At 41.9% G+C, this 26,844-nt stretch overlaps 1 protein-coding gene across 1 annotated transcript in view; it reads right to left on the bottom strand.

Moving 5' to 3' along the window:
• The window catches only part of LOC121921707 (rap1 GTPase-activating protein 1-like), a 69,506-nt gene extending 43,664 nt beyond the window's left edge, over window positions 1-25,842 (bottom strand). Inside the window, 8 exon segments of the mRNA XM_042450162.1 lie at window positions 2,199-2,277; window positions 3,267-3,370; window positions 5,030-5,221; window positions 9,390-9,428; window positions 11,013-11,060; window positions 14,356-14,391; window positions 18,658-18,751; window positions 25,726-25,842. Of these exon segments, the coding sequence (XP_042306096.1) occupies window positions 2,199-2,277; window positions 3,267-3,370; window positions 5,030-5,221; window positions 9,390-9,428; window positions 11,013-11,060; window positions 14,356-14,391; window positions 18,658-18,751; window positions 25,726-25,829 (696 nt within the window). The 5' untranslated portion in view covers window positions 25,830-25,842.
• Between the last annotated feature and the right edge of the window lie 1,002 nt (window positions 25,843-26,844).

Genomic DNA, 26,844 nt, shown 5'->3' with positions numbered 1-26,844 from the left:
TCTCAGCAAACTTTGATGTGACAACAAACTACAATTCCCAGGATTTCATAGCACTGGGCCATGGCAGTTAAAACGGTATGAAACTGGATTGTCTCTGGAGTGAAGATGCAGCCTGAGTTGGATCCAAGACACACTGCAGAAATAATCCAGTTTGAGACTGCTTTAACTGCCCTGGCTCAGTGCTAGGGAACCCTGGGAAGTGTAGTTTTGTGAGACATTGAGCCTTCTCTATCAGAAAGAGCTCTAGTGCCACAACAAACTACAATTCCCAGGATTCTCTAGCAATGAGCCAGGAGAGTTAAAGTGGTCACAAACTGGATTATTTCTGCAGTGTGTTTTGGAACTTCATTATTAAAAGTGGTCAAGGTCCAATCCATACTGCAGAAATAATCCAGTTTGAGACCGCTTTAGCTGCCCTGGCTCCGTGCTAGGGAACCCTGGGAATTGTAGTTATGTGAGAAAGAGCTCTGGTGCCACAATGAACTACAATTCCCATGCATCTGAGGAAGTACACTTAAGTCTAGGAAAGCTGCCAACTTTTCTTTCAGTGAGTCTCAAAGGTGCTACAAGATCTATCTCTCTATCCTCATCATCACCACTATTGTTATCATTATTAAATCCAAATGCACCTGCAGAAGTGGCAACACTGATATACTGTATACTCATTCTCTGGGGCTGGGATCTGGAAGTGTGGAGGCTATTATTATTATTATTATTATTATTATTATTATTATTATTATCATCATCATCATCATCATCATTCCCTTGAAAAACCAGGGAATCCTGGGAATTGTAGTTTGTGAGGGGGGGGGGGCGACCACTGTCCTCAGTCTGATTGGCTGTTAGTGTGACTCCATCCAAACAGGATTGGTTGCTCTGTACCCAGCCTCGCTCTCAGAGTCAGGGCCCCCAGGAAAGGAGGACAGGAGAGGGAGCGGAGGGAGGGAGCAAGGAAGGAAGAGAAGAAAAGGAAGAAAAAGGGAAGGAAGGAAAGAAGGAAGGAAGGAGGGAGGGAGGGAGAGAAGGAAGGAGGGGAAAAGAAAGGGAGGGAGGGAGGGAGGGAAGGAAGGAAGGAAGGAAGGAAGGGGAAAAAGCAAAGGAGGAAAGGAACGGAGGAGGACGCTTCTTTGCCTTTGGGAGAAGGCTTTCCTGCCGAGGGCTCTCTTTAGGACCCAGCGCCTATCCGGCATACAAGACGGCCCCCGACTTTGGGGAAGATTTTCCTGGGCTAAAAAGTCATCTTGTACGCAGGAAAATACGGTATGCCACTATTTTAAGCAATGAAGAGAGTAGAGAAAGTTTGTGTTTCTTTTTGGTTGAACTATGCTCTCATCTTTTTCATTCTACTCAAAGAAGGGAATAGTTCCTAATTTGATAAACGTTAAGAAATAGTACTTACATTGACCTGTGAATAAGTCAACTCAGTTTTTGGGGGGTCGATTTTCTTATTAAAATTTCTAGACTTATACATGAGTATATATAGTAACTGAAAAAAGTTAAGTTCACTTACATAAATCTTTACATAAGAAGAGACTGCAGAAAAAGACAGATAATGCAAGTGGGAGCATTAAGGATAATGACAATAAGGATAACTGGGGAGCGTTACAGACCGCCCGTTTGGGTCGGCCTGTAGGCACTCCTTTCCCCACCGGTTCGGGGCCTCAGCTGCCAGAGCGGCAGTCTCCAAGGCCCTGATCCACCGCCTACCAGGCTGCGGGGAAGCAGCAAAAGGCCACTTCCCCGTGGCCTGGAAAGGGGTGTCCTTGGAGCTTCAAGCCTCAAGGACACCCAGTGGAGGCGGGGAGGAGGAGAAAGGGGCCGCTCAGCCCCTTTCTCCCTTGCCTCACTGGCGCAGCCATCTAAAGGCTGCGCCAGCGACACAAATCACGGAAGGAGTTCTGTTTCGAAGCTCCTTCTAGCGGCGTGGAAAGGGCGCTCTATGCGTCCTCACACGGCGCGAAGACATCACGTACGTGCCGCCCCATTTGGAGGCGGCGCATTCGTGACATCGTAATAGCAGTGCCTATGTGTATAGGGTGCCACCATTTTGTACATCCTGGGGACGTACTAGGGTTAGGTGCGTGCATAAGGCATGCACTTTCCCTAACCCTAGTACGTCCCCAGGACGCACTTTACGCCCGTGCGGAACAGGCCAAGGAGAGAGACAGAAATAGAAAAGTACTGAGCTAGCAACATACCTTTGACATTTGGACAGCATTGGGGAACTCATTCAGGCAGGAAATAGGGATCACGTCATGCTTGGTACTGCTTCGACCCCTGACATAAACCAACAGTAACAACAAGGAGAAAAAAGATAAAAGACAAATGACAAACGTCTCTAGTTTTTGCAATGCAATGGTCTTCACATAAAACCTCTTTCAAAACTGACCTTGGAGGGGAGAGCACACTATGAGCTCTTCAACACAGCGTCACCTCATCTATCAGGAGTGTGCCAAACCCACTGGGTGACCTTTGGCAAGTCCCACTCTCTCAGTCTCAGGGGAAGGCAATGGCAAACCTCCTCTCAACAAATCTTGCCAAGAAACCCCAATGATAGTTTGTCGTTGTCCCCCGCCTCAATCCATGAAGAGAGTCAGGTTATTATTATTACTATTATTGCCTTAGGGTTGCCATAAGTCAGAAACAACTTGAAGACACAAAATAATTAACAACAACACTTATACAAGGCTAGCACTGAAGACTTTCCCTGAGCAGTCACCAAGAGACAAATTGAAGGCATGCGCTTGCCAAAGTATTTTGATGGCAACCTCCCATCAAAGGTTGTAATTTTTATTTTAATTTATGGGCAGCTTTGAAATCTTTTTTCTCATAAATGTATGAAAAATTAGCATAAATTAGCATATTTATATATTTTATAAATATATTAAAAATTAGCAAATGGAAACAACTGGGCCCTTTTTCAGCAAGAGGGAGAGAGATGCCTCAAAGTGTTATTATTCAAAACACCACTCATATTTTTATAATTGTTTGTTAATGTAACCTTTAATATAATTTTAATAGTGCTATGTTAATTTATGTAAGGGATAGAGATAGGGATTTAATTCAGATTTATTTCATTGCCTTGTGAATTTTTATGTATTTCATTTTAAACTTATTATAACCCACCTTGATTCCTTCAGGCAAAGGTGAGATAGAAATAAATCATATTATTATTATTATTATTATTATTATTATTATTATTATTATTATTATTATTATTATTATTATTTAGCATAATGAAGGTTTTCACCAAAGAGCAGTTTTACCTCAACAACAGGCGGAGGTTGTCTTGCTTTTCAACTTGTTCATACTTCACAGAAAGGACCAAGTAGCCAAGAGCCACATCGTTGGCATAAAAGTTCTGATGTTCCTGAAAAACTCAAGATATTAGCATTACTATATATTTGGGATGGAAAGAATATTCAAAAATATGTTCAAAATAGTCCAAAATGGGTTTCTTGAACTTTGAGAAAACTTGATTAGGAGAATCCAACATGGGTGAAAATCTTTGCTGTTCTGAACTTATTCTGTGTGGAAAATGTATGAAGAAAATGGTTTTCTGCATGGAAAGTTTCTGTGAGAAAGTCACTGTAAACTGTGCTGTTTTGAGAGACTATTCACTGTTCAGTAAAACACAATTTTTTGCATGGAAAACATTTCTGTGCAGAAAATGCTGTTTTCTTGAACTGTGAATAGTCTCTGAAAACTGCACAGTTCACAATGACTTTTTTACAGCAAGGAGAAAATGTATACATATACATTAATAGGTAGAAAGATGATAAGACACCTCATAGATAGAAAGTATTTATCATTTACATTTCTATACCGCTTCATAGTGAACTCAGCACTCTGTAAGTAGTTTACATCATGGAAGCCAGTTGTCCCCAACAAGCTGGGTACTCATTTTACCCACCTACGAAAGGATGGAAAGCTGAATCAACTTGGAGCCTGGTGGGATTGAACTCACATCGTGGCTGCTGTACCGACATTTAACCACTGTGCCACCAGATAGACAGACAGACAGACAGACAGACATCTCCAACTCTGACAGTGTCAGGACACATATTCAACCTCCCAAATTCTACACTATCATGAACTAACTTTACTAACTACACTATCTTGAACTAACACAAGGAGCCTTCCTTGAGCACTGGGGGATCGCTGCATCTCTTGTGGGACAAGAGGGTATATCAGGGTAAAGCCTTGGTTGTCAAGCCATTTCCCCCCTCAATGTGTGAGCATTGTGTTATCAGCCATATTTACATTGCTTGTGTATTTTCTACAATGTATGCTTTCTCCTTACCCCCAGGATTTAGCATGCAGAAAATACAACAATTGTTCCAATGGCTTAGTGGCAGCTGATTTGCATGTACAGTAAGACCACTGGATTGATCCTTAAACTGTGGTATTCTAAAGCGTAAAGCTTCTTATCTTTTAAACAGTGGAAATGAACTTTCCCATTAATTATTTCAGTCGCTGTTTCAGTCATCCCAATTGCTATTTCAAAGAATCATACAGTTGGAAGAGAACCTAAAGGCCATCCAGTCCAACCCAATTCTGCCATGCAGGAACTCACAATCAAAGCACCCCAAAAAGATGACCATCCAGCCTCTGTTTTCAAACTTTCAAAGAAGGAAACTCCACCATACTCCAAGAGTGCTTTCCACTGTCTAACAGTTCTTACTGTCACCAAGTTCTTCCTAATGTTGAGGTGGACTCCCTTTTCCTGCAGTTTGAATTGATTCCTCCAGCTCCTATTCTGTGGAGCAGCAGAAAACAAGCTTCCTCCAACCTCAATATGACATCCCTTCAAATATTTAACCAGGGTGATCATATCACCTCTTAACTGTCTCTTCTCCAGGGTAAATATACTCAGCTCCCTAAGCCACTCCTCATAGGGCTTGGTGGTTTCCAGACCATTTCAATAGTTATTTGCTTTTGGAGTGAACTTGTTGCAAACCATGTACAAGTCAAAGCATAGAAAGGAAGGTTTACAGTAGGTGTTAAAGAACTATTGGACTTCTCTTACCTTTCCCAAGAAGTGCTTCCGGTAGAGCTTGGCTGTCGGGTCGCACTCCAGCTTCACTTTGCCACTGCAAGGGGAGGGCAAGTCCTGCAGTTCTGGGCCTGAGATGGGCAGGCTGTGAGAAGTCCCTTCGATCCAGTAGCCCCCAAACTGGGGTAAAATAATAAGGGGGTAAGGCCATCCCCTCCGTAATATCTGTTAAGAAAAAACTTTGAGTAGTCCTGCATCTGCAGAGCAGACAAGGCTAGTACAAGTGGGGAGTCAAGATGGATCTGGTCTGCTTGCAAAATTTAAGTGTAAGAGTAATCAAGCCTATAGTTTCATAAGCACACACACACTTGGACTACTGTATATACTTGTGTATAAGTCTAGAAAATTTAGTCAAAAAATTGACTCCCAAAACCTAGGTCAACTTATCCATGGGTCAGTGTAAATACTATACTTTAACTCTTATTAAAAAGTGAACCATCCTCTGGTGAAAGGCAAGAGTGGAATCTGTCCTGAAAGCACTGACTTCCCTCTGCTCTCTCTTCCATTCAGCCTTTAATGTGAGCCTGCCATTATATTATAGGTTCTTTGGCATTTTCCTTTGCTTTATCATTTAGATCCCTTGTTGCATGTCCCCAAGTTTTACCATCGATTTAGCCAAGGGTCAAGGGCAGATTTTGCCCCCAAAATCTACCCTCGACTTATACATGAGGTCGACTTACAGTTGAGTATATACGGTAGAATCAAAATCTTTACAAACAAATTTATTTTCTATTTCATTTGATTTCCATTACTTTGTGCAGCATTTTTAAATTCTGTAATCATATTATATACTAGGGAGGGAATTAGTAGAAGGAATTGCTTGAAATTAATTCCAGAAAGTTTTGCTCTGCAAAAGATCGCATTAATCTGACAGGAGAGAAGAACAAGTACTGTTGGACAGAAAGTGGATGCAATTGTGACTGGTGTTACTGGTGTCATTACACTGTTATGATATATTACATATAAATATTTTATATGTGATTTATGTTAGTTTTTTATGTTGTATGTTATGACTAAATATTTTTATAAAGTGGTTGTTAATTGTATAGAAATACGATAATAATAAAAAGTTTGATTACATATTTGCATTTATTTTTAAAATGTATTTTTAAATATGTATACTCATACTTTTAAAACAGCAAGGCAGGTTACAAAGTTTAAACAATAACACACATCCTTCAAGTAAGTTAGAGTAAATGAGAAGACGGTATGGAAAAGAAAGGAAAAGTGATGAAGGGAGTGATGAAAGGAAGGGTGGAGTAAGTGGATGAGATATGGTATGAAAATAAAGGAGAAAAGAAAAAGAATGGAAGGATAAAGGAAGTAGAGTTTTCTAGAATGAGAAGAGAGAGATGTTATTATTACCTTATACTACTCTATGGGGTTTATTGCATTGCCTTTGCTCCCGCGATAGATGCTGGATGTAACTTTATGAAAGTGGATCTTATCACATTTAATAATAATAATTAATTAATAATTTGTTTTATTTATATACCGCTATTCCAAAGATCATAGCGGTGAACAGCAAGTAAGCTAATTAGCAAGTAAGCATTTTCCTGTCGCAAGGCAGTATGCAGCCCATATGCAACCCAGGCTTCTCTCGCATATTTTCAAGAACAGGATTTTCCCATTCTTGAAAAGCTGCAACAGAAGCTCAGGTTGAATACAGGCTACGTACTGCCCAGCAAAGAGGAAATGCAGTAAGATCAGTCTCCTTAAAGTTATATCCCACGTCTATTGCAGGAGCAAAGTCAATGCGATAGACTCCTATATTTGAGGTCTTATGATTGTAAATTTGCTGTTGTGTCGTGTATGGAGGTGTGTTAAAGGATGTTTTGTGTGCTGTTATGATTTTATTTGTCTAATAAATTTGTCTAATACTTTTTTAAAAAAATAATAATACAATCACCAAAACACAATTTTCTTAAAATTCAAAACCAGCAGAAAAAACAGAATAAACTAAAGCATTGCTAAGACTTGGCAAATAGAATTATTGGCCTGACAATTAAATGTCCCTAAAGTGACTGTGAGGCTGCTCTGCCCTGCAGGAAAGTGGCGCAGAAGGGGCCATTTCCCCCATGTTGCCAACAATATAGCATCTGACAATAATAGCACCCAGACAGTGGTGTACCCAAACTTTGTGACAGCTGGTGTGGGGAGTGGGGCTTTTCGGGGTGGGACTTCCGGCATGCACACGCCACATAGGAGCATGCATACGTGTGCGCCAAGGAAGTGCGTGCACAGCCCCACAGCGGCCCACACACGTCTCTGAAAGTTGATCCAGGAATCAAACCCTGGTCTCCAGAGTCATAGTCCAGCATTCATTATACTTAACATTTTTGTGCTCAAAATTGTTACTGTATGATGTGTGCGTGTGGGTTGTGTGCCTTCAAATCATTTCCAACTTACGACGACTCTAGGGAGACCCTATCATAGGGTTTTCTTGGCAATTTATACATGTTTTAAATCATGTTTTCTCGACTAATGTTAGAAACCATCCAAAAAACATTGTTACTAGAAAACAATAGGTAAATATTCATAAAAGAGTAAATACCACTTTGTGTAGCATCAGTTTGATACCTCAATACCTTCAAGCCAAAGTACACAGCTGTCAAAGCTGGTTGTACAATTTGGCATCCATCTATCTCTTATGTTGATTGGAATTCACATAAATTCATTGGCAAGCTCCTCATGTAACTTTATGGAAAGTTCTGCTGGATAAACTATTAACTTTTATAGAAATTATCAATTGTGGAAAGAACACTGAGAACAAAAGTTGCATATAGGTGTGCGCGCACGCACATGTGCACGCGCGCGCGCACACACACACACACACAGAGGTTCCTCTGGAATAAATGCTGTGTTTCAGAGTGTCTAGGTTCCATGGTCTTGGAAGTATGGCTCAGGCAGACATCCCTTTTATTATTATAAGTTTATCATTATAACTACCAAATAAATATAATTTGCAATGCACAGAAAGCTGGGGAAGCGGTTTTTTAAAGTTCTTTTTGAACCGGAGCAATGTGCTCTAATGAATCACCTCAAAATGCTGACCCCTAACAGTGTAGTACTTGTTGCTGTTGTTGTTGATGTTATCACCCTCAAGTTGACTGATTTATGGCAACCCTACCCAAAGGTTTCCTTGGGATCTTATCACACCATGGTTAATTGCATTAACAAACTGACTTAATTCCATTTTTTTGTCTTTCCCTATTCCACAATGTCATGACTCTTGTATTGCCACATAGCATTAATCTGGTCATTGAAAGTTTCTTTTCATTCACAGGAAGAACCCACAAGATTTATTCTCAGGGAGTTTGCCATTGCCTTCCTGAGAAGTTGAGAGTTTGTGACTTGCCCAAGGTTACCCAGTGGGTTTCCATGACTGAGTGAGTATTTGAACCCTAGTCTTCTAGACTTCTAATCCAACACTTAAACAATAGCTCCCACAGTGGTAGTTTTCTTATCAGGCACCTATTCCTTTCTCATCACCATGGGCATCTGTCTTATGGCCTTTTTGGCAGGCCTACCCATCTGACCTTTTATAAGAATCTAATAAAAATCCCACTTCTGGTTGTAACTGTCTAATTGTGTATTTTAAAGGATGGTTATTGTTTTACATTCTAATTTCCAATTGACGTTATTGTTTTATTGTATTTTTATTGATATGCTATTGTTTGTGTTTATGGTTGTAATCCCGCTTCAATCATTGGGAGAGGCGGGAAATATAAATAAAATTTATTATTATTATTATTATTATTTTCCTTTTCATCTCCTCTTCCTAAAGCACACTGAACAGGCCCAGCAGAGCCTGTTCATTCAGCCAGCCCAAATAACTGGGGCTAGATCTGATTAAAACAAAAGGCTGGGCTTAGAGCACTACCCATATACAGAGAGCAAGTATTGTGTAGTGCTTTGAGTGTTGTACTACAACTAAAAATACATAATATTAGTAGAATCAATTTAATATTTGTGAAATTATAAGTATATAATTACAAAAAAAAAAAAAAACAATGGAGAATCAGTGTGGCTTAATGCTTTGTGTGTTGGAATAGGACTCTGGAGACCAGGTTTGATTCCCTCTCTGTCATGAAACCCAACATGCTCTTAGCCATCAGGGAATCAATTGCAAACCTCCTCTGAACAAATCCTGCCAAGAAAAGCTCATGATAGGACCACATAGGAAACAACTTGGGAGGCACACAACATATTCACACCTCCCATGCATTCAAACTGACATCTGGTGTGCGTGTGTGCATTTGCAAATATGTGTACTTAGGTTTTCCTCACTTACACAAACTCAAAACCCATAGTTTGTTTTGCTGTGGCTCACCTCATGGATACTGGGGTATGGGATGTACTCCTCTTCTCTCTGAAATCACAAAAAGACCATTAGCTGATAAGAGCTAGAGATGCACACTGTCCTGTGTGGGCTTCCCGAGTTGTATCTGTGCACTTGCCTGCGACCCTGGGAGACTTTCTGAACTAAAATGAAAGCAACATCTTCTGGTCCTCAGTTCTCCCATCCCATCCATTATCTTTGCTACTACAATGCCTGGAAAAGGGAGAGCTGAACAATGCCCTCTGCCTAACAAGACATGGTTACCTGGAGCCAATTCAGCTCTGGGCCAAAAGAGATCCCTCCCTGCTTCTTTCCAGTAATATTAAGGGAGAAAAATCAAGGTGGAAAAAGCAGTCACAGAGTTAACAGTCTTTTTGTTTCATGCCAGAGCTGTGGCTCCTAGTCAGCTCTCCCACGAAGAACCATTTTTAGAGCCCTGTGGTTATTAAAAACCTTTTTAATTGGCACTATCGTTCTTCGTTGTGTTTTTTTAAAATTAATTTGGTACAGAATGTTTGAAAACAAGAAAAGGAGACAGAAAGCAATTAAATAAGAAATAATAGATGAGAAAGAATAGAAGAAATATATTGATAAGTATAACTTACTATAACAAATATGGATTAGTAAGATGTGTAATTTTTACAACATCGTGTTCTAAAAAGTCCACATGAGTCATGACCAACACTACACACATTTCAACACTATCTAATTCCCATCCTCTTGAGGGAGTCCTTGACCCACTCATCATATCCCACTCATTCATATGGTTAGCTATGCTCCTTGGCTGTAAATACTGTGACAGCATTTTTTCCTACCTTTGTCCCCCAACGACCATAGTTAAAACTGTACTTGCCACCTCATCTCCATACATACAAGGTTTTAAATTTGAATTGGCATTCTCATACCCAAGTGGCTTATATAGGTCTGTCTCTTGATTGTTCCTACCAAAACATGTATTTCAGGGGTCATTCACAAGTTGTTGTTTTTAGCACGTATGGGAAAAATTTCATTCACGCACTCCAGGTTTATTATTCAAACAATGGAACCACATCTATCCGCATCTTTGTGAGTTGTGTTGCTTGCACATGTCAGCACCCAAATAAAGATGGGGTTGATGGCGCACATGTATTTGAAACATGTTCAAGGCATGCAGAATTTTATCCCTGTTTATCCCAGGTCTATGCACATCAGTTAGTCACACAACTGAGAATGCAAACCTTTTAGAAAACCCCAGGAGAAAGCCTGATATCGATTATACCAGGTTAAGTGGGTTTTTGGGCAGCCTCTCCCCCAACTTACTTGGGTGCATTCGAAACCCAGATTCTACCTGGATTATTTTCACCATTTGAATAACCCCTGAGGAAGTAGACTGACTATTAGGAAAATTCATGCCAATTTCTTTCTTTCAGTTAGTCTAAAAGGCACTGCAAGATCCTTTTGCATACCAATATAAAGACAGTAATTTTTGGTAAGAGATCTTTCTGTGTTGTTCCAGTGTATGCAACTGAACAAGTAACACAGTCAGGATTAAGCTACACAGCCAGAATAATTGCATGCCTCAGTTCAGCCTTTGCACACCAATCTCAGCTTAGGTAACCAGAAAGCTGAACTGACCTTGAGTGGAGCTGGAAGTGAACACCTTTGCTCATCCAAACGACTTTTCTAGAACAAAGAGGGGGAAAAGATTAAAAACCCAGAGCCCAATTTCATTCTCTCTACTTTTCCCTTCATTTTATGTCATGATTCTCCTTTCCAATTCCCCTGGGCCACCATTACAGATTTCAGTAGGAGGGGGTCAATATTCCTAAAGCTAAAAGGGCCATGCTTGTATATAGCCAAAATTAAACAAGAAAAACCAAAGTATGCAGAATTTGTTATGGTCATACTTTTATGCCTAATAATTAACTAAAAGGTATTGCCAAAACAAAACAAACGGCCACCTCTGTTGTTTTCATAGCAAAGGGACTTGTGCCTACAATACACATTCATCACACACAGGGCTGTGCCATCAGAGATAACAACAGTCACTCAGTGTGCAGAACAAGCAAGCTGGCCAGAAACACAGGTGGACCTACAAAATACAGTAATTGCATGGGGGAGGAGGACAGAATTTCCCATCCACTGCGATTCTGGCTCAGCTATGTTGCTTTAGGAAAGGGCAAAGGAAAGAGCAAGTGAGTTGCCGTGTTAACAAATACACTTTTATGTGGCTCCCCATTCACCCGAAAGATGAAATCACTTTGCATGCTCTGCCAAGCATAACCACCAGCTAAATTCCAGGCATGCAGAGAGTTATGCAGATGCTAAGATGTTATCTTTCTTCTTCTAAGTGCTTCCATTCAAAGCATCCAGGAAGGCATCTGAAGAGTTTCCCCATCTACCTTATTTGCTTTCTCATCCTCTTGCTTCCTTGAGAGTTAAAGATTATTGAGGGAGCAGAAATTAATGCAGCAGATCAGGGCTGCTTCAGTCACTATGAGTGTACAATTTTTTCATCTAAACTGCCAGTACTGGAAAACTGAATCACAACTGTATTGGGACCATGGACTTTGTAATAGGGGACTGTAACTATTTATCTCCCACAAACTGTTATCCTAATCTACATTGTGGGGGGTAGGGAGGCTGAATTGTTGATTTGTGGAAGAAAAGCTTGGCTTTGAGGGGAAAGTACATGATGAACATTGTGAGAGTCAGTATCATCCAAAATCCACAGGACAGTGATAGCTTTATTGGATCAACCAAAATGCACAATAAAGATGTTGCAAGCTCCACAAGCTTCATCATGAAAAGATGTTAATAACCATCTGGGGGGGGGGGGGGGAGTGACAAAGTTACAAGCTTATTGCATGGCTTAATAATCCGTTTTACCTCTATCTGGTGTAATTCAGTCTATATCCTGATCTTATGGGAAGGTTTTTGCCACCAAATCTGTCACCCAAATACATCCTGGGTGCATCCCCGCTTCCAGGAATGCTCCAGCAGCCTTTTCTTAAGCTGGAAAACTCTCAGCTCTAAAAAGAGCCACGAGGAATGCTCCTGAAAACTGGGATGCACCCAGTATGTATTCAGGCAGCAGATTCGGTGGCAAAAACCTTCTGATAAGATCAGGATGCAGCCTCAATTAAGGCTTAAGATGGATATTAAGCCATGCAATAAGATCCTTAGTCATAGTCCTGCATGTGGTCAAGATGTAGTTGGTAGGGAAGGGTATTCATACAAGCGGGCCCCTCCATCTTCTGCCCATGTGTGTGCTGGGATGGAGATTCAGTCTAGGAAACCAACTATAAATTCCATTTTCAAGACAGAAAGCTGCTGCCTTTGAGATCCAGTTTGTGTCAAATTCTTTGCGAGGCCACAGACTTGTTTGTTAGGCAGAGAACAGTGAATATCTTGGGAAGCCTCCATGCTTAACACCTCTTCCCAATGAAGAAGCCAGTGGAGCTTTGAAAGCTTGCAATGTATATAATGTGCATTTTGGTTGTTCCAATAAAGGTATCACTGTCTTGTGGATTTTGGATGATATGGGACTTTTCTATATGGCCAACATGGCTACCCATGGATATGTTATCATGAGTAGTGTAACCCTCCGAGGCTGAGATAAATGACGAGGAAAGTTTGCCAGCAAAACCAGTCAGGATTGAACAACAGTGAAAAACTCAAATAGGCATTGCAGGTGGTAAAGAAGCACCTTTTTGCTCAGTACACCAACTCCACAGCAGAAAAGTGCTGGACATCTTGCTTCATGCTTTTAACAACCAAATAATCATCAGTTCTCATGTTAAACCAAGAGTTTGGCATAGAAAAATGTTGGTTCTCTCACTTAACCAACATACCAGAGACTCTTGGGCATCATTTCTAGTCTGGGCCTCAATTGCTTCCTGGGCCAACTAGCAATAACCTTTTAGCGTCCACCTTTGGACAGCAGAGGAAAAGACCAACTGCAGGAACCTGGTAGTACTGTGGTTAAATGCCTGTACTGCAGCTACTCACTCACAAACCACAAGGTTGTGAGTTCAATCCCAGCCAGGGGTTCAGGGTAGACTCAGCCTGACATCCTTCCAAGGCCACTAAAATGAGTACCCAGATTGTTGGGGGGCAATTAGCTTACACATTGTAAACCACTTAGGGAGTGCTTAAGTGCACTGATAAGCGGTATAGAAGTGTACTTGCTATTGCTATCCTGGAACTGTGTGGCTAAACATACACTGATGGTGGCGGCGGCGGCAGTGGGGTCACTAGGGTTGCTGCCACCTGGTGCGGAAACTCAAGGTGTCACACACACCTATTGACCTCCTCCCATCCCATCCCATACAGAAACCTTAGCAATGTTTTTTGTACTGATGTTACTTGTTACTAATGTTCAGAGAAGTGTTCCCAGGCATTGCATAATTATCACTTGCTATTTGATGCTATGTATTTATATGTATTATCCTACTAGAGAGGCCCCTTCCCCACCACCACTCCCTTCTCCTTTTGTGTCGTGTCTTTCTAGATTGTAAGCCTGAGGGCAGGAAACCGTCCAATTAAAAAGATTGCATGTACAGCGCGGTATAAATTTACAGCACTTTATAAATAAAGGTTAATAATAATAGTAATAATAATGGTAAATCATAATTCCTGTATATCACTGAATATAACACTGTTGTGATACAAACAACTAACAAAAATAACATTATAATTATTGCACAGGAGAGCCAGAGGAGCCAGTGAAAAGCCCAAACGTAGACTACCACAAGGTGGAATAGAAAAGCATTAGAGCAGAACTGCATGGCCACATGATACCTATGCAGAGGAGAACATGCAGAACAAAGAGTTTGGTGGTGCAGGAGTGAGGGGCTTGGGTATAGTTATTAGATTGCAAAGGTAGAATGGCAAGACAATAAAATAAAGCATTTAATGCATAGAAGGGGATTTGTCTCCACAAAAATTAAGGCTTGACGAAGAAAGCAAACCATACCTGCATTTTTTCAATCATTTCAAATAAGTCCACTGCCTGTAAAGAATAATATGAAATAAGAAACACATTTGAAGTTACAATTTTAGATTAAGACATATTAGTAAAATGTGCCTTTAATCCTGTTATAATTTTAATATTGTGCTCAGTATTCTGCATCTGTATTGTGCAGGTTTTGTGCAAGTATGAAGAATACAAAATTTATTATTTTACAAGTATGATTCTTTCTTTTGTATCCTCCAGACTTGCAAGGTCTGCCATAAAATTTTGCCTCTTGGCATTGTTGTTAAGAAGGTCACTTCTTGACCTTCACTGCTGCAGAAATACAGATGAGGATGAAACTATTACATAATACCATAGCATCCAAAATCTGCACAATAGTGAAACCTTTATTGGGCCAACCCAAAATGCACAAAATACATCTTGCAAGCTTTCCAAGCTCCACTAGCTTCCTCATCAAGCAAAGGAGTTAAAAATCATACAGGAGGAGGGGGGAAATGATGATGTTAAGAGTCACAGACCTACATTTTATCAAGATAGTACTAGATTTTGGATTGTTATTGTATTCTGCTGTATGGCCAACACAGCTAACTCGGGATATGTTTTCTGGGTTTGAGGATATCATATTTTAGTTGCAACAGGGGAATCCTAAAGAAGAGGGAGCCAAGGGACTAGGACCTAACTCTTTGAGGTTTCTACCTCCAACAAAGGGAAAACTTTTATTGGGACTGCATTTGATAGGTTTTACCTATACAGCATCTACATGTTTTTTCCAGATGCAAAAGTACTGAAGCTTCCTGAGAAATTCAATGTTCTCTGCCCAAGAAAGGGATGATTAACTTCACCCAGGACAGAAACCACATGGATTACAAGGGGAGTTACTTTTTCTGTTGCTAATGGAATTTAAATTTTATTGCCTGGTTTTTATGACTGTGTCTCTCAGAGTCAGAGCCCACATGGCCAAAGAGAGGAGTGGTTTCTGCCTGCATTGATATCCCTTCCAGACCATCTTCACTGACAACAACAAAAACAACATCTTTACAAAATTTAGGCCTGTGACTCTAACATCATTTCTTCTTCTTCTTCTTCTGTATGATTTTAACATGTTTGTCTGATGAAGAAGCCAGTGGAACTTCAAAAACTTGCATCACATATTTTGTGCATTTTGGTTGGCCCAATAAAGGCATTGCTGTTTTGTGGATTTGAGATGTTATTGTATTTTACTCTATGGTCAACACAGCTAATCCTGAATAGGTTCACTACTGCATAAGCATTCATTACTCAGATACCAGATTGGAAATATTGAATATGCACATTTCAACATCTCATGATTTAAAAGCTTCAAACTTCTTAAAATAAACAAACAACTAAACTACTCAGTTGTTCATTTATTATTCAGGTTCTGCTCCACTGCTGGACTGAAAAAGAGTTTCTACAAAAGCTTGGAAATTTTCCACTTAACCAGAACACTAGATTCTTCCTCTGAAATGGTATATCTATAGAAACAGGCTTCAGTGGATATTTCTAGCTGACAAGAGAATGACACACTTTAAAAAGTGCCATGTGTCTGGTATATAAATCCACAGTCCGGATGATTACATCAACTGATATTATACCAATTAGGAGAAGGATAATAGAATCATAAGAGAATCAAAGGCCATCCACTCCAACCCACTTCTGCCATGCAGAAATACAAAATCAACCCACACAGATGGCAATCCAGCCTCTGCTTAAAATGCTCCAAAGAAGGTGACTCAATCACATTCCAAGGGAGCATCTTCCACGGTTGTACAGCTCTTACTGTCAGGAAGTTCCTCCTAATGTTGAGGTGAAATCTCAGTATTTTACATCTATTGCTAAGGGTCCTATTCTCTTCAGCTGCAGAAAACAAGCTTGCTCCATTCTCAGTGGAGTTTATCATACCTGAGGGCTCCTGCCATGCTCCCGTTGCCCCAGCGTCATCCATCCGTGACAGGAGTCTCCTCGCTTCTGGCGCTATTAAAGGGGAGTGCTTCCGTTTTCGTCATGGAAGCATTTTCATAATTGTTTTAAAAGGGGGGCTTTTTAAATAATGATTTGATCCATGATTTTAAAAGCTCTCTTTTTAAAACAATTACGATAACACTTCCATGATGAAAACGGAAGTGTTCCCCATTAATATCACCAGGAGCAATCCCACCAGGAGGCTCCTGTTGTGGATGGATGATGCTGGGGCAACAGGAGCATGGCGGGAGCCCTCAGGTATGATAAACTCCTAAATGACACCCCTTCAAATGTTTAAACAGGGCTATCATATCACCTCTTAACCTTCTCTTCTCTAGGCTAAACATACCCAGCTCCCTAAGTCTCTCCTCATAGGGCTTTATGGTTTCCAGACCTTCCACCATTTCCAGATTGTTCACCTTCCTTCCCCATCACTTTGCTCACCAGACACCTGACTGGCAGCTACTCAGCTTTTAAAAGTGGCTGGCACTGGGCAGATACTCCTTATACTCAGCCCCAGCTATTCTGCATTCTGTTGACTGAAGCAGCATCCATAGGAAGCCCACAAAACAGTGAAAATCCATCATCTTTAGGAATAAGTACCACTGTCCACCAGATATACAATTAGTTGTAATACTACAGGGGCAAAGTCCTCTGCATACACTGAAGTGAAGGCATGTGGTTGGTGTTATACACATACATCCTTGCACTTGCTAACTCTACTTCTGTCATGAGTTTAGCGCCAAGGCATTAAATGGAATTCTGAGTTCTCCTTAATGCAAAAGACAAAATTTTCTGTATTCAGGAAATGTGATAACTCAGTTTTCTGATCATTGATCAGTGTATAAGGGGAGGTCTACACCTACACGGTAGAATCATAGAATCATAGAATCATAGAGTTGGAAGAGACCACTAGGGCCATCCAGTCCAACCCCCTGCCATGCAGGAAATCCAAATCAAAGCATCCCTGACAGATGGCCATCCAGCCTCTGTTTAAAGACCTCCAAGGAAGGAGATTCTATCACCCTCCGAGGGAGTGCATTCCATTGTCGAACAGCCCTAACTGTCAGGAAGTTCCTCCTAATGTTGAGGTGGAATCTCTTTTCCTGTAGCTTGCATCCATTGTTCCGGGTCCTGTTCTCTGGAGCAGCAGAAAACAAGCTTGCTCCCTCCTCAATATGACATCCTTTCAAATATTTAAACAGGGCTATCATATCACCTCTTAACCTTCTTTTCTCCAGGCTAAACATCCCCAGCTCCCTAAGTCGTTCCTCATAGGGCATGGTTTCCAGACCTTTCACCATTTTTGTTGCCCTCCTTTGGACACGCTCCAGTTTCTCAATGTCCTTTCTGAATTGTGGCGCCCAGAACTGGACACAATATTCTAGGTGGGGGCTGACCAGAGCAGAATACAGTGGCACTATTACTTCTCTTGATCTAGACACTATACTTCTATTGATGCAGCCTAAAATAGCATTGGCCTTTTTAGCTGCCGCATCACACTGTAGAATACTCCAGGCAGCTCCCTGGCTATTCTGGCCTCAGTGCTACCCCAAATTCCCTCCATTACCTTCACATTCTGGAGCGACACTGTCTATATGCATTCCACTGTGCTGCTCACCCCTACTCTATCACTGATGAAAATAATTCCCTCTAAGATTGATAACAAGATGCCCAGCGTCATTTATATGGCTGAGTGTTTCACTGTGATCTCAAAGGGAAAGACTTGCACCACTGGTTACAGTGGTGCCAGGTGGAAGACTGGGACACTATGTAAACAGCCACCTGGCATCGCTTCAGAACACTCCAGATTTTCCTGGAAAATCCAGAGCAAAAGGTAAGTCTTTTTTTATTTGGTATAAGGGAGGAAATAATCCGATTTGACATCACTTTAACTGCCATGGCTCAAGACTATGGAATTCTGGAGACTGTAGTTTGTTATGGGCCCCAGATTGGAGCTCTGCAGTACAGATGCAACCTAAATGTGCTAGACCTGAGCATGGCAGTTGATGATAGGGGGACTTAGAGTTCTCTCATAGATAGGGCTGCCATGAGTCAAAGTCAACTTGATGGCAGTTGACAACAACAATAACCAAAACAACTGAAGCTTTCCAGGCCCCCCCCCCCAAAAAAAAAGGATTCTGCAAGATGGATCAATTATACAAACTAAATAAGTGTATTTATATTATCCTGAGTTTATTTTGAACCATAGGAACCACACATTGGCTGTATTGAGATTCTGAGAGGGAATGCAGATGACAACTCAGTGCAGCTAAAATGAATAAATTCCCAGAGAGACACCAGGCAAACACAGCTTCTTACCTTATTTTGAACTGCTGGGTTAAGGGCAGTCTGAGGGTCCTGGATGGGCGACTCTATTAAGTCACTAATGCAGTGCTCTGCCTCATCAGATAACCTGCAAGAAAAGGAAGCCAGACCTAATAGGCATTAAAGAATAATAAAATGGTTTGATTTGGCTTTTTTGAACAAATCATAGAATTGGAAGAAAGTCCAGTCCAACCCCCTGCAATGCAGGAAATCTCAATCAAAGAACACCCAACAGATGGCCATCCAGCCTCTGCTTAAAGACCATCATAGAAAGAGATTCCACCACACTCTGAGGGAGTGTGTTCCACTGTCAAACAGTTCTTACTATCAGGAACCCAAAAAAAATCCCCCCAAAAAATCCACTTGTGCTTTTGAGAAATGAGCAAATTTTTAAAATGTCAAACCAGTGCAGCAGGATTGTGCAATCTATTTAAAAGTAGGGTTGCCATACCTGAGGACCTCCGAACCGGGACAAATGTAGGACAAGGTTTAAAAATGTAGGCCCTTTTCTTTAATTTCATGGCCAGGAAATTACAAAAAAAGGTCCTACATTTTAAAACCTTGTCCTCCTCCTCCTCCCCAGCTTGGGAGGAAGCCTCAGCCTCCTCTCAGGCCGGGAAGGGGCGCGGGGGCCGCCCGTCATCGCGGCCATCGCCACAGTGGCAAGCGGCCTCCTCCTCCTCCCCGGCCTCGCGGAGGCCTTGGAGGACCCCGCGATTGTGGAGCCGCCTCTTAATAACAATAATATTTCCCTCGCTTGCTCTTCCTTGCTCCCCCTTGCCCTCCTTTGCCCTCGCTTGCCCGCCGCTGCCCTCCAACCTCCTCAGAAGTTCCTCGCCGGCCCGCGGGGAGTAAACAGAGAAGAGCTCCTCCTCTTTAAGATGGGCGGCCAATGGGGGCAGAGAGCTGGAACAGCCCCACCCCCTGCCAGGAGTCACAGACTCCTGAAGCAGGGGGCGGGCTGTTCCGCTATTGGTCAGCCCAGCCTGCCAGCCAACCAGAGGAGCTCCAGGCTCCTACTAAGCCCTGCACGCGCCCGTGCAGAACTCTGGGGGCTTGCGGGCTTGCGACGAAAGCCGCGGCGGTGGCGGCAGCAAGAGGGGCCGCAGGTACAGCCACATTGGTGGCGGCGGTGGCAGCGGCAGTGGCAAGGAAGAGTGGCCGCAAGTAAGAGCAGCTAAAGGTGCTGTGGCGGTGGCGCCCTAACAAAAACCCGGAGGGCACCCAGGACAGAATCAAAACTGGACCGGGACCGTGCAGAACGGTCCAAAAGTGGGAATATCCCGCCCCCGCCCCCGGGACATGGCAACCCTATAAAAAGACAAATGGCCACTCTTGGAGTTTCCTGAAAAGACGATCCATCCTCCATCCCTTTCCACCAGAAAAGGGTGATCTGAGGGCACTCAGCTGCAAAACCAGGCTTGGGGACCACTTGCGGCCCCAGATCCATACTTTACCTACACCAGACATACAGTCACTTTTAATATACATGCATCTTGCCCATTATAACAGGAGACATCTCCCTAGTAATGGTAACAAGGAACAAGAGAAGTAATGCTACGGACTGTAAATGACATCCCTGCCTCTAAAGTCACGAGGACAGCTTCCAGAATGCCTTGATGTGATGGGAATTACCGGCAGCTACTCTTAGGAGTTGAGGACCAAAACAATAAAAAGACTCATCCATTTTTATATGAAAGCTGGGACCTATTTACATAGAGAAAACCAGGAAGCATGACTTGCCATTTTCAGGTGGACTAGCCTGAAACATATGTTGAGAATTTCCCCTCCATTCACAGCAACACTGTGTGACGACTCAGACTGCATCTACATTGTAGAAATAATGCAGTCTGACACCACTTTAACTGCTATGGTGCTGCCATCCTACAGAACCCTGGGATTTGTAGTTCTGAGAGGTACCAACATTCTAACAGAAAAGGCTAAAAACCATGTAAAACTACCAACCTCAGGTTTCCATAGGGTAAAGCTACAGCACTTAAATTGATGTCAAACTCCATTGTTTCTATAGTGCAGATGCACCCTAAGACAGCTTGGCCTTTCCCATCCCTGTATCTCCCTAACGCTAAGGAAAGAGGGCAAAGCAGAGGCAGCACAAGGAGCAATCATGTCTTCCAAGAAACCTCCTTACAAGGAAAACCTGTAAATGACTGATCTAGAACAAATGACCACAGAAATAAAAAAAACTCCGCCATCATAAATCATTCACATAGATTACTCATTTTTGGTTTATGCAAATTATATGGTTTATAGCTTGCAGAGCAATGTGGGCTTAAAAACATCTTGTGTTTTAATATGATTGTTTGTTTGATTTTTAACTTTTTTACAACCAGGTTTTTAGCTCTATCTTGCTTTAGCCTTGTTGTAAACTGCTTTGTATCACATGTTGAAAGAAAGGTATCACATAAATACAATAAAATAAAATACTTTGGGAAGATAAAAATTATTGTTGTTGTGCGCCTTCAAGACATTTCTGATTTATGGTGAACCTATAATAATGTTTATAATGTCAGACATATATAATCAAAAATGGACAATAAAACACAACACTATGAAATGCTAAAATACTATACTAATATATTAAAAACAAAATCCTTATCAAAACCCTTCTCAACCACCTTAGGCACACTCAGCAATTTAATCTGGCAAATTGAAGAGGAAGGTCTTCAACTCTTTCATGGAGTTTTCTTGGCAAGATTTGTTGTGGGAAAGGTGTCTTTGCTTTCCTCTGATCCTGAAAGAGTGTGACTTTCCCTAGGTCACCCAGTGGGCTTCCAGGGCTTTTAACCAATAAGGCCACATTCAAATCCTGGTCTCCAGAACTGTAGTCCAACGCATAAACCACTACATCATGCTGGCTCTCTTTCAAATAAAAATAGCTGACTTGTCATAAGTCACCCAGATGCAAACCATCTCAACTCATGAGGTTGCTGGCTTTTGGTTCATAACCCAAGGTGGCCAAGGTGTACCTTGGATAGAGTTCTGGTGTAGGAGCTGATCACTAAGCAGGATGAGTGACAACATGACTCTGGTTTCAATGGCTTTTTAACTAACTTCTACCACTATATTGTGTTGTCTGCCAGAATGTGGCTTTATTGGTTAAAATTATGTCTAATTTGCAACATTAAACACTAATAAATAATAAAGGTAACATTTTGGTATAACCTTTTGGTTTTTCACTGGTGCTTTATTTGGCTAGTGGAGCTTCTGAGTTTGAGCACAACCACAATATGACTACTTTTTCTGATATCTTGGGATTGACTGACTACCTTTTCAGATATCCTGGGATTGTAATTCAGTAGGGCCACTTGCAGTTTTTAATGGACAATTTTCAGCATTTCTGAAAGTCCTGTCAAATAAAAAGGTATAAATCTAATTAGAGCTGCTGGTTTTTATATAAAAATGTATAGCCGCCTTTCTCCCCATGTGGAACGTAAGGTAGCTAAAATTATGCTTCCAGATGGATAGCTCCCAGCCAGCCACCAAAAGCCACTGTGCAACTTTTCTGTCTTGATGGGTTTTTGTTTTAAGATGAAAAACATGGAAAGAGGAGGAGTGGGAAATTCCCAGCTTAGGTTACTGAAAGAAGATGACATAATCTTAACTGACTTAATACTCCACGACTGACGTGGGGAGATTTCACACTGAAAGTTTCGTCTGAAAGTCTACCATAAGGGCAGAAGTTCGCTAAAGTAGGTTTGTGGTGAAACTAAGGGTTGCCATTAGTCCCGGAAAACCTGGATTAAGGGAATCAAAAATGTCCCATCTGGCTGGGCCAGTTGAAGTAGTAAATCTTGGATTTCTTCTTTATAGCACACTGATGGGTCACTTGAAATGTGACAGTGGCAATGAAGGAGAAAACTGCAAGAAGAGCCTCATCCTGCCCTGCAGACTCCAGTTGCTACTGCATTGTCACCTTATTCTTCCATTCCCTCCCCCACTTTCCAAGACAGGCCCAGAAGGCAGGAAAGGAAAGGAAAGGAAAGGAAAGGAAAGGAAAGGAAAGGAAAGGAAAGGAAAGGAAGCAAGCAGAGATGGCCTTGTGTTGTTTGGTCATTGTGGGCCCGAACAGACAGGCCAAAATAAAATTGCTTCGAGTAACTTTGGAGGTATGCTATTTCAACGATGCATGCATCCTAAGAGTCTGGAAGCTGTGCCAAAGCCATGCTCCAGTCCTAAGGACCTGAGTGAAGCTTTGGTGCAGCTTCCAGCCTCTTAAGATGTGTGTGTCATTTAAACAGTATACCTCCAAAGTGACCCAAAGCAGCTTTATTTTGGCCTGTCTGTTCAGGCCCTGAATTAGCAGCTTGAGCCTAGGGCTAGGCAGCACAGTGGAACTTCACTTCCAAACAACCTGGAGAGAATAAAAGGAGTCTCTTTACTCTCTGGGGCTACTTGGAAGCCTCCCTCTCTTCACACCAACTGGGAGGAAAAACAAGAAAAACAAGAGCTCTTAGCTTGGTACTGTTCCTGAGGGTGAAGCATAATGGTAGAAAAAATGCTACGATTAATGTGTTGAATTTGCATCATCAAATAATAATAATTTGCATAATATGCAAACTAGATGTCCAGATATGAGGGACTAGAATATGGCAACCCTGTGCAAAAGTGAGAGTAGAACTCTCACTTTTGGCCCAATCCAGGTGAGGGAAGGGTCTCCTCCTTACCCTTGGAGGGCTGACGGTGACAGTCTACAGAGGTCAGTCTTCTGTTCCTCTGTCAGTTCCCTTCACCATGTAGAACTCTGATTTTCCAAGTACAACAAGGCTTTCCCTCATTCTTACTGCCACTCTTCTGGCCTCTGGAGAAGAGAGGAGCCACCAGGAACAGATCCATCATGCCTTGGCCCAGCAGCTGGTGAGAGACCCTCCATCTATTCCAACTGCCATTGCTCTGGCCTCTTTGAGAGAAAAGTCAAAGAGAAAAGAGGAGCCAACATCTGCCATCCTCTTTTCTTTCTGCACCCCGTATTACTTAGATTCTAAGCCTGAAGATAGCAAAGTGTCAAATTAAATATTTTAAGGTGCCCTGAGAGTCAGTGTAGCATAGCGGTTTGAGTGTTGGACTACAGCTCTGGAGACCAGGGTTTGATTCCTAGCTTGGCCATGAAACCCAGTCAAGTCATATGCTCTCAGCCTCAGGGGAAGGCAATGCCAAACCTCCTCTAAACAAATTTTGCAAACAAAACCTTATGATAGGGTCGCCATAAGTCAGAAACGACTTGAAGGCACACAATGACAAGGTTTCCTGGGAGCCTTTTTGGTGAAAGGCAGGGTATAAATGTGTCTTCAAGTCGTCTGTTGACGTATAGTGACCCCATAAATGTCATAGGATTACCCAAAATAAAATAAATAAATAATGCAAAACCTTTTCTGAATACCTGAAACATTCTTGTTCATCCCAGAAGTCCTCACATTTCTAACCAGTACTTCTACATCTAGAATCATAGAATCATAGAATCATAGAGTTGGAAGAGACCACTAGGGCCATCCAGTCCAACCCCCTGCCATGCAGGAAATCCAAATCAAAGCATCCCTGACAGATGGCCATCCAGCCTCTGTTTAAAGACCTCCAAGGAAGGAGACTCTATCACCCTCCGAGGGAGTGCATTCCACTGTCAAACAGCCCTTACTGTCAGGAAGTTCCTCCTAATGTTCAGGTGGAATCTCTTTTCCTGTAGCTTGCATCCACTGTTCCGGGTCCTGTTCTCTGGAGCAGCAGAAAACAAGCTTGCTCCCTCCTCAATATGACATCCTTTCAAATATTTAAACAGGGCTATCATATCACCTCTTAACCTTCTTTTCTCCAGGCTAAACATCCCCAGCTCCCTAAGTCGTTCCTCTAGAGAAAGAAGCACAGAATATGTGGGCAGAATGTATACCTAGCCGGTCAGTAAACATTAAAAACCACTCTCAATGTTGTAAATGTGAGAACAAAAGAGACTAAAAAGGATAACATACTAGGTGCTTTTATAAATTTTCTAAACATTTTATAATTATCTATTTTTGTAATTATATCATTATAATTTCACAAACATTAAAATTATTCCACTAATATTATATATTTTTAAACTTATTGGGTTACTTGTATCTGAGTTCTGTTTTTTCATCACTGATCCACTTTCCTCCTGAGGTGATTAAAAAGAATGGTGCAAAAGCAAAGATGTTCTTATTTGGTTTTGCACCATTCTTTTTAAATCAACCTGTACTATTATGGCCCCTTCCAACAGAATTCCTGGCTATGGGTCTGTGTTTGTTTCATTGTTGTGTGCCTTCAAGTCATTTCTAACTTATGGAGACCCTAAGGTGAACCTTCCTTAGAGGTCTTTAAACAGAAGCTAGATGGCCATCTGTTGGGGATGCTTTGATTTAGATTTCCTGTATGACAGGGGGTTGGACTGGATGGCCCTTGCGGTCTCTTTCAACTCTACGATTCTATGATTCTATGACCTATCACAAGGCTTACTTGGCAAGATTTGTTCAGAGGAGGATTGCCATTGCCATCCTCTGAGGATGAGAGAGAGTGACTTGCCCAAAATCACCCAGTGGGTTTACATCGCTGAGCCAAGATTCGAATCCTGGTCTCCAGAGTCGTAGCCCAAAGCTCATACCACTACACCATGCTGCTTCTCTCATGAATTACACATTTTATCCTTCAATTTAGCACCCATGTTCCAAAGAATGCCACATACTACCAACACCAGTCTTCCCAATCTGTGATTTGCAGTTGGTGGCCTACAGAAGTCTTCTTTCTAACAATTAATGAAAACATGAGAAATACAAGCACAAAGGCAAAGAATACAGAGCATGAAAAACCCTATTTTGAAGAACAGGGGAGAAGAAAAGAGGAAGAATGGAAAATTTTAAGGATGCACACATACCTCCGCACCGCTGTACCACCTGAATCAATGAAGCCTTCATACTCTTGGAAATTACCCCAAATTCTCACTGCTAAAGAAATGTGGCTTATTTCCCTTAAAGAGGATGGAGTGATATAAAGCAGGATGAAAGACATGCAACAGGCAGGGTTGGTAGAGCTACATACCCTCCATACGTTTCCAAGGTAAAGCTATGCTTCTGAGAAAACATTCTTCCCCTCTTGCACCCTCTTCTCTCTGTCAGTAGTGACTTCTCTGGTCCCCTGTGCATAAGCTTCTCCTCTTTCTGTTTCAGCATAAGCTCCTCACCCTGTCTCCATGGGGCACAGACTCTGTCCCCAATCCACTCCCCATCTCATATCCACCACTATTCAATGACTGCCTCCTTTGCTTTCTTGAGATGCCCTTCAAAAATGAGACAAAGAAGAGCAGCTCACAGTTTGGGCTCTGCCAATGCTGTGCAAGGGCAGGAAATTCCTGGGGAGACACTGCAGGTTGCCAGGAGTGCTTGGCAGCAATGAAGGAGGAATGAGAGAAAAAGAAAGGGAGTCAGAGAAAGAGTTAAGAGAGAGCTAGGGAGAGAGAGAGATGATTAATAGACATGGCAAGTTGAAATACTAAAAACACAACACATCACCGGCAGGGAAATCTGGGCCTCATAATTCCTTATGATTATCATCTTATGTCCAGGAATGTAATTTATTCAGCAGCACTTAATACTTTAAGAGCTAGCACGGCATAGTAGTTTGAGTGTTGGGACTAGAATTTGGGAGACCAGGGTTCGATTTTCAGCTTGGCCATGAAACTCACTGTGTAACCTTGGGCAAGTCACATGCTCTCAGCCTCAAGGGAAGGCAATGGCAAACACTGGGCCTGAACAGACAGGCCAAAATAAAGCTGCTTCAGGTCACTTTGGAGGTATGCTGTTTGAATGACACATGCATCTTAAGAAGCCCAAAGCTGCACTCCAGTCCTTAGGACTGGAACATGTCTTTGGCACAGCTTCCAGCCTCTTAGGACACATGCATCATTTAAACAACATACATCCAAACTGACCTGAAGCAGCTTTATTTTGGACTGTCTGTTCAGGCCCATCCCCTGAGCAAATCTTCCCAAGAACATTCCACAATAGGTTTGCCTTAGGGTCTCCATAAGTCAGAAATTACTTGAAGGCACTCAGCACCTCAGCAGCAGCAGCAGCAACAAACTTAATGCTTTATAGTATAATTGACTCTGCGAAGAGAGAAGTAGCCCTTCCTCTGATTCATGTAGGCCTCCAAGCAATG

This window comes from Sceloporus undulatus, chromosome 2, assembly GCF_019175285.1.
Source record: "Sceloporus undulatus isolate JIND9_A2432 ecotype Alabama chromosome 2, SceUnd_v1.1, whole genome shotgun sequence".
NCBI classification, from domain to species: domain Eukaryota; kingdom Metazoa; phylum Chordata; class Lepidosauria; order Squamata; family Phrynosomatidae; genus Sceloporus; species Sceloporus undulatus.
The sequence above is the reverse complement of the archived record's forward strand: the minus strand, read 5'-3'. Positions and strand labels throughout refer to the sequence as shown.